Genomic DNA, 8,101 nt, shown 5'->3' with positions numbered 1-8,101 from the left:
AGGAGGTGGAGAGGAGGAGGAGAGGAGGAGAGAGGGAAGGGGAGGGGAGGGGAGGGGCGAAGGAAGAAGAGAAGAGGGGAGGAGGAGAAGTGAGCAGAGGTTCTGAACCAGTAGCAGGTGGAACCAGGAGCGCTGTACGGAGGAAGGAGGATACAGGAGCTTGCCTTCTACATGGGCCTGCCCTTCCCGAAGCCTTACGACGCCTCGAGGATCGGGAGGGTGAGGGAGCGAGAGGAGGAGTCAGAGCGGAAAGACGGAGATCGAAGCTGAGTGGGAGGAGGAGGAGGAGGAGGAGGAGGAGGAGGAGGAGCAACAGCATCGGCAGTTAACATCATACCACATGATGAAATTTTTGTGTTGGATGAAACAGTTTCTTTCACTTTCTCTCTCCTCCTCTTTTCCTCCCACTGCAACCTCCTCCACACCCTTGTCCTCTCCTGTCCTCCTTGAAAGAAGGTGAGAAAGGAACGAGGAGGAGAGGAGGAGGAGCGAAAGAAGTAGGAGGAGGAACGTGTCCATTCAGAGTCACTTTCAGAGAAGTTTTACAAAGAGATCGTTTTGTACACAAAATATTTCACCACTAGAAGGAGGATGAAGGAGAGGGAGCAAGACGTGAATGAAGGAGCAGCACAAGGAGAATAAACCTCCTCTGCCTGCTCCTCCTCCTCTCCTCTCCGCGGGTTCAGCCTCCCTCCCTGCCACTCCCTCCTCTGTCTCTCTATCTCTCTCCTCCTCTCCCTCATGCTATACAACAACAACAAACTCACAACACTCTCCTCCTCGCATTCCTAGTCACTAGATCCCTCCTGGGCACGTGCCGCCGCATCTGCGGTATCGCTCCTCCTCCTCCTCCTCCAACGACCTTCCTCCTCGGGGCCCTGGGAGCAGCTGTGTTCTTGGGCGCCTCAGCGTACGCGTTCAGGAAGGAGAGGTAGTCCTCGGAGGAGAACGAAGGAGCAGGAGCAGCCTCCTGCACTCTCCTCTCCATCGCCTTCTCCCGCAGAGTCTTGTAGCCTGCCATCCTCCTCCCTCCCGCTGTCCCCGTCCCTCGCTGCCCCACCAGGTCCCTCTGCCTCCTCATCCTCCTCTGCTCGCCGTCGCTGCCGCTGAGGGGAGGAGGGAAGGAGGGGACGGTGCTGGTGAAGATCGGCGCGATCGCTTCCTCCTGTGCTGCACTCGTCTCCATGCCAGACCCTCTCCTCATCCTCGCCTTCATCGCCATCTTCATGGTCGTCGACGCGGCGCTTGCCGTCCCCTCCATCTTCACGATGTCCCTGTACCGCCTCTGCGTGCTCCTGCGCCTGCCGAGGGAGGGGGTAGTGCCCGCTCTGTCTTCCTCCCGCGCCATCCCCGTCTCCCTCCTCCTGCTCGCCTTCATCGCCATCCTCGCAGTCAGCGACCTGCCCAGCAGAGCAGGTGCCATCGTGTCACGGTACCTCCTCGTTCTCCTCACCGGAACCTCGAGGGTCTCGGGAGCAGCAGCAGGGGAGGACCTGGGGGCCGAGCGGGACAGCAGCTGCTTGATGCGCATTATGGAGGGACGGAGAGACCTGCTCCTGCTGAGCATTCGGCAGAGAGAGCGGGAGGAGCGAGCTGAACGGGGGAGGGAGGAGTGTGAGAGAGCAGCTGCCTCCGGCTTCGCCTCCTTGTCACTGTCTGCTCTGACCAATTTGCTGGCCAAGTCTCTGAACCTCCTGCCCTTGTACGTGCTCTGCTCGCTCCTCCTCTCCCTGTATGCGTGCGGCAGGCGCCACATGCTCGAAGTCGAGGACAGCAGCTCCATAAACCTCTTCCTCTTGGAGCCGCTCCCCTCCTTCTTGCCTCCCAGCCGCAGCAGACTCTTGGACGCCCTCCACACGGCGAGCAGCATGATGCTCGGATCCCTCCTGTTAGTCTCCTGAGTCCTCCTCCTCCTTTGCTCGTGGTACCGTCGGAACGCCTCGAGCCCCTTCCTCTTCTCCTCTCTCCCCGTCGCTCTCCCCTTCCTCTCCGACCGGTCAACGACGACGAGACGCAGGTAGTCGTGCTCGGGCCCGAACGGCTTCAGAGGCTTCACCTGCCCCTCCTTCTCTGCGTCGCTTTTTGGGGCGACAGCACCTTCAGCTCGGACAGGAGCTGCTCCCTTCACCTCCTCTCCTCCTCCTGCCTTGGGGAACCTGAGCATGCTGAGGGGACGGTTCCACGAGCGAACAACTCTGACGGAGGAGGAGCGAGGGGAGCGCTGCTGGGCCTTGGACGAGCGGCGGAAGTGGAAGAGAGCAGAGAGACCTGAACGTATCCTGCTCTCCTTCTTGTCCTTCCTCCACTCCTTCAGCTCCTCCTCCCTGTCTGGCCCTGGAGGAAAGAGAGTATCCATGAGAGAGTAGAGGAAGACTCCTCCGAGGCCGACTGCGTACGTCACCAGCTGCGCTGGGCCGATGGACTCGGCGAGCGCCAGGGCCCCTCCGACCATGACGAAGGCGTACCGGCCGGCATGGAGGAGCGAGTTGACAACAGGCGGCGGGTCCTTGATGTAGCGGTTGGCGACCAGGTTGGAGCCATAGAGCCAGAGACCAGAGGCGATGATGTTGAGCAGGATGATAGGATCGCTGTTGAGCAGGACGCCGAACGCGTCCCAGTAGACGCCCTCCGCTGATATCATCATCGGGATAGAGAGGAAGAACGAGAGGAGCATGGTGAGCTCGAACTGGTTGCCGACAGACTTGCGGTGCTCCGTAGTGTCTGCCTCGGCCACAAGCTTGTTCTGGTTGTAGTCCTGATGGAGGGTGAGAGGTCAACAGGGGAACGAGGGAGAGGACAAGGACAACGAGCATAAGGTGCCCAAAGAGGAGAAAGAGCGCAACCGGTGAGAGGAGCAAGAGCAGGAGCAAGAGCAAGAGCAAGAGCAAGAGCAGGAGCAACGGGAGCAGGAGGAGGAGGAGTCACCTTGTACACGGAGAAGAAGTTGGACATGCATGCAGCTATGACAGCCGTCCAGGCGAAGTCAGACTGCTGGTTGCAGGCAAAGTAGATCCCTCCGATGATTGGGAGGAGGCTCAAAATCTTAGCATTGGACATCTGGTGCACAATCAGAACCCCCCTCTCCCACATTTCTCTCCTCTCCCTCCTCCCCTTCATTCTCCTCCTCTCTTTCCTGCCCTTCATTCTCCTCCCCTCCCTCCTCACTCGGTTGTCCATCTCCCTCCTCTCCCTCCTTTGTTGCTTTCATCTCTACCCTTCCTCCTCCCTGTCCCCTTCCTTCGTCTTCTGCTTGCTGCTGCTTCTCCCTCTTCTCTCCTCTTCTCACCTTCTTCTTGTCCGTCGCTGCTGCCAGAAAGTCCGCAAACACAGGCTCTGCGGCCCGGACAAGCAAGCTGAGGGAAACGGCTCCTGCTCCGATGGAGTACACGAAGAGCGAGTGGGCAAGAGCTGCGTAGAAAGCAACCTGAAAGTTCAACGTCAGGACCAGCGGCATCAGACTTCCTCGATCCTCTCCACATCCTCCCCGCCCCGCCCCTTCCTCGTTCCTCTCCGATGCCCTATCCTTGTCCATCACAACCTCTGCCTCCTTCACTACCTCAACCCTGACCTTCTCCTCCCTTCCTCCTCCTCCCTTCCTCTTGCTCCTTCTCCTCCTCCTCCTCCCTTCGTCTTGCTCCTCCTCCTCCTCCTCCTCCTCCTCCTCTTGCTCCTCCTCCTCTTGCTCCTCCTCCTCTTGCTCCTCCCCCTCCCCCTCCCCCTCCTCCTCCCCCTCCCCCCCTCCTCCTCCTCCTCCTCCTCCTCCTCCTCCCTCCCTCCCCCCCTCCCCTCTGACCACTCCTCCTCACTCACAGGGAGCATCTTGAACACGTCCTCTCCTGTGATGTTGGGCACTGTCTTGCTCCCCGACGTGGCCCAGAGGAAAAAGGCGTACAAGCATCCGAACCCGAGCTGCAAGGTAGCGATCGCTACTGGGAAACCAGCCGCTCCGTAGGCCGCGTTGAGCGCGAGTTTGCTCGTGATGATGACTGAAGAAGCAGGCGGTGAGCAGATCGCAGGTAGAGAAAGAAAGGAAAGACGAGGAGAGACTGAGGAGATCTGGAGAGAGCAGAGAAGAGCGGGGGAGCGGAGAAGAGCGGAGAAGAGCGGAGAAGAGCGGGGGAGCGGAGAAGGAACGACAATAGGAGCAGGAGGGGAGGGTGGAAGCGTTCGAATGAAGGAGACATACTCACAGTAGCAGTTCCCGAAGTACCACAACCCGAAGTACGGGAACATCTTAGAATCGACTGTTGCGCTCTTGAGCGTCTCCTGCAGCGTCTGCGGCTTCGCTGGCTCCATGGCGTTCGGGGTGTTAGGGATCGGAGCTGGCGGCTCCTGTATGTTGCTTGGCTTATTCTCCATATGCAAATGCCGCACCCCCCGGAGATGGGCTGCTGGTCTTCCCAGCATGCTTCCATGGAAGTGATGGTTGACGAAGGCGTCAACGACAGAGAAGGAGGCGACCAACAGGGCAAGGCAGGATGTCTTCATGGTGAGTAGTCCTAATGTGGTGAGTCTAGTAAGGCTTAGCAGGGGAGGGGTTCTCGTAGCCTTGGGGGATGTGAGGAAAGCTGTTCTGTTCTATCAGAAACAACTTCTCATCGCTGGTCTGCACGAGGCGACGACCCAGAACTTCTCATTTTGCAAGATCCCGCAACACGTACTCCCTGGAAACCCAAGATCAGCGGACAAGCATTGGATGTGCAATGTAGCGAAAGCAAACAGTGATGCCGAGATACAACAAGAGATTGAGATCAATGAGAGACTTGAAAACAAGCATACGGGAGAATGGGGAACCATGACAAGGACCAAAATTGAAACAAGCATACGCGCTAAAAAATGCAGTGAACTTGATACTGCAGGAAGTGAACATCTACTTCTACAACACAGCTGAAGAACGTCTAGCATCTACAATGCTTCCTTTTCTTCTCGCTCTTCTCCATCTGCATCAGATCTTCTCCTGTCTGAGAGATTAGAGAGCGGCAGCATGTTGAATTCTAGTCTAGCGCCATGAATGATTCGGTGCTGTCAGAAAGGGGGCGACCGGGGGGAAAGACAAGGGGGGTGGGGGTACTTTTTCTTAGGGTGACATTCATTTGGGGCCTCAGAGGCTGGGTGGTGACAAGGTAAATACTGGGAGAAAGTAGGGGTACTTTGAGAAATTGAGGTTTTGAGGGAGGTGGGTCGTACCACCTGCACCCCTAGAACTTTATGTGTGGGGCAAAGGAAAGGTGAAATGTCATGAAGGCAAGGGGGTGGTGAGTGTGGGTGGGTAGGGGTAAAAACAGTGGGTGGGGTACTCATGTATCCCCTGAAATTTTACTAGCTAGCTAGGGTCCATGCCAATACACTCTTGTTTGATGTTGATGGTGGGTACTCATCTTATATGACTAGGGGTAGGGTACTTGAAAGGACGGGGTGGGCACGAGAGTGGGGTAGGATCCACCACCCCATTTCCTTTCTTTTTTGGGTTGAGTACCCCCACCTCAAATGGACCAGGTAATACCACCCGTGAAAACCGAGCAAGGGGTCCGAGCAGAATAGGGTCCTGATTTCTGTGTAGGGTGGGGTAGTGTGGGTCCACAGGGGTACTTGAGATAGAGAAGAATATGCTATATGGAGGGGTAGTGAGGTGAAAAGAGAATTCCACTCAGGAGAAAGAGGGGGTGGAGAAACATAAGTGGATGTGACAGGGTAGGGTAGGTATAAGGAGACTCCATAGCCAGGCCCAACGCTGTAAACTGAACTCACGGTTCAACGGTTGACGCCCGGGCCGGGGGCCCGGGGGCTCCGAGGCAGCCTGCGTCTCGGCTCCGCGTGACTCGTGACTCACTACTGACGGTTGGAAGACTGGACGGTGAAGGCTAGCGCCCGGCCGGGGTCACACGGTCACTGGGCCCGTCACGGGGGTGGCACAATGCCGTAGTGCCGTGACTCCGCGCACACAGTCCGATCGGCGCGGCCGGGCAGCGGCTCGGACTCTGGAGGAGTACGGCCTCGAGTCATCGGAGTCACGCGGGCGCCGGGCAGTGCCCCCGGAGAGTGCCCCTGGTCCTACAAGCGGCAGGCGGGGGTCACCCCGGCGGGTCCAATGAAGCGGCCTCAGCGTGGGCTGCCGCTGACTGGGCCCGATGGTCTGCCGAGCGTTTGCCCCTGAACTCCGATGTGCGGGGGTCACCCCGGATCACCGGGTGGTGCAGTAGTCAGGGGCAGGGGTGGGGTGGACTCTTGCAGTGCCCCCTCAGCTGGGGGGGTCGCGACTTGCGCCCTGTCCTGGAGTGTGCTGACCGGTGAAATCACTGGTGGGACTCCTTGGAAGCGAAAAGAAGTCTTTTCGCCGCAGGTTGCGACTGTGCCTATCTGGAACAGCAGGCAGTGGTATAAAGGTGCTCGCAGAACTAGCACGCTCATCACACCAGGCAACCCTGAGCCATCCTGTGGTGTCTTGAAGCATCTTCAAGTCTCTTCGAGCATCTTCAAGTCTCTTCGAGCATCTTCAAGTCTCTTCGAGCATCTTCAAGTCTCTTCGAGCATCTTCAAGTCTCTTCGAGCATCTTCAAAACTCCCCGAGCATTGCCTAGCAAGAGCAAAATCGAGTCTCTGCTCCTACTGAAAGCTATGGGGAGTTTTGGTTGCGAGACCACCTACTGCTTGAAACTGAACTGCTGCTCAACTTGTCGCGCATTGATGTTAGATCCGACTGTGTGCTCAGATGGGACATCCTCGAACACAGAAGCTCAAAGGCGTAGCAAGAAACAAATCAGTATGGACAGCAAAGATGTCTTGAGGACATGTGTTTTCACAACTTTTCAACTCGACAGTGAGATCTGTCAACCCTCAATCAACTCATTGGGTGCCTTGAAACCAAACAACACATTGCATCAGGACTATCTCTACAGAAAAGAAGTTTTCGAGAAGTCCATCAACAGCTATGGAAACTTTCAACCATCTGTCGATGAGCTGACTCTGTGGAGGGTTTGCATTTAACAACACCGCAGCTGAAACTTGAATCATTCATTCACTCATTTTGGGCTGTTTTTCAGTTTTTTGTTTGTTGCGAGACGATGTGGCGCAAGCATGTCACAGAGTCAAGCACGAGCAAGATCAAGACCGGCCGCTTCGTTGTTGGCTGAGATGCTGCTGCCGTTTGTGCTCATCATTGTAAGGCAATGTATGGCCTTGTGTAATTTTATCATCTGTCTGTTTTGTAAGTGTGTCAAAATTTGAAACAATAGAACTTTTGTGTATAATAAACCTGAAACTCGCTTGAACATCAACTAAGCACTGCCAGGTATGAATCCTCGAAAGAATTCAGCGATGCCACGGTATCACTGAATCCGTCGGACTCTGGCAGCTGCGGCAAGAGCCTCGGACGGTTTCACGAGTCAGACCAGGTTGTGGGCGGTCCTGTAAGTCCGGGCACTTGCTCTCCGAGCGGTTCCGGCCGCATCATTTCCGGACCGTCCCGATGAGCAGGGGTAGACGGTATCGACTCAAGTTTCATGACATCACTGCTGACGGCGACAGATGTCGGTATGGCTGCTTCTTGCTTGCTGCTCGGTAGCTGTACATGCCGTCAGGGCACTGCGGCCGCGGGCCGGTCAAAGAGCGAGGAATGATAGTGTAGATGAAGAGGCAGGCTTGAAGAATTCGAAGGAGGAGGAGGAGGAGGAGGAGGAGGAGGAGGAGGAGGAGGAGGAGGAGGAGAGGACAGGTTTACCAAGGCAGCCTCACAAGAGAAGTGTAGGGAGCCAACCGCAGCCGAGCGGCCCGTTGAGACCTGGCGCCTTCGACCGCAGACGACAGGACGGAGATCGAGTCCAACGCGGATGTTGTGGAGGACGTGGAGGGAACGAAAGTCGAAGTCGTCGAGCCGCGGGCAAGAGCCGAGACGAGCATTGGGAGGCCAGAAGTCCGATCACAAGGCACTTACTAGTCCGTGTCGGAGAGGATCCGGCTGACTCTGAAGTTGAGACTCCGGGCCGGCCGGCCCTGAGAGGTCCCGGTGATCCAGAGTGAATCGTCCGTTATCCTTTGTAACGATCACTGCGATTAGTTAGTTATGCAGCGATGCAGGTGAGCGGCGCAAAGAAGTTAGAGGAAG

General features: G+C 56.8%; 2 protein-coding genes across 2 annotated transcripts in view; one reads left to right on the top strand and one right to left on the bottom strand.

Annotated features, from left to right (window-relative positions):
* Positions 1-2,344: 2,344 nt before the first annotated feature.
* On the bottom strand, positions 2,345-4,663 carry GUITHDRAFT_90651 (hypothetical protein; the record flags this gene model as incomplete). The annotated part of the gene is made up of 5 exons (XM_005820756.1): positions 4,191-4,663; positions 3,811-3,986; positions 3,287-3,424; positions 2,926-3,057; positions 2,345-2,755 (listed from the first exon to the last, which is right to left on the bottom strand). Coding segments are annotated over exons 1-5 (1,155 nt in total), but the record flags the coding sequence as incomplete, so codon positions are not given.
* Positions 4,664-8,067: 3,404 nt separating this feature from the next.
* The window catches only part of GUITHDRAFT_166370 (hypothetical protein), a gene marked incomplete at its 5' end in the record, with an annotated part of 1,075 nt that continues 1,041 nt past the window's right edge, over positions 8,068-8,101 (top strand). Inside the window, one exon of the mRNA XM_005820755.1 lies at positions 8,068-8,073. Within this exon, the coding sequence (XP_005820812.1) occupies positions 8,068-8,073 (6 nt within the window). The remainder of the gene's footprint in view (positions 8,074-8,101) is intronic.

This window comes from Guillardia theta, assembly GCF_000315625.1.
Source record: "Guillardia theta CCMP2712 unplaced genomic scaffold GUITHscaffold_166, whole genome shotgun sequence".
NCBI lineage: Eukaryota > Cryptophyceae > Pyrenomonadales > Geminigeraceae > Guillardia > Guillardia theta.
The sequence above is the reverse complement of the archived record's forward strand: the minus strand, read 5'-3'. Positions and strand labels throughout refer to the sequence as shown.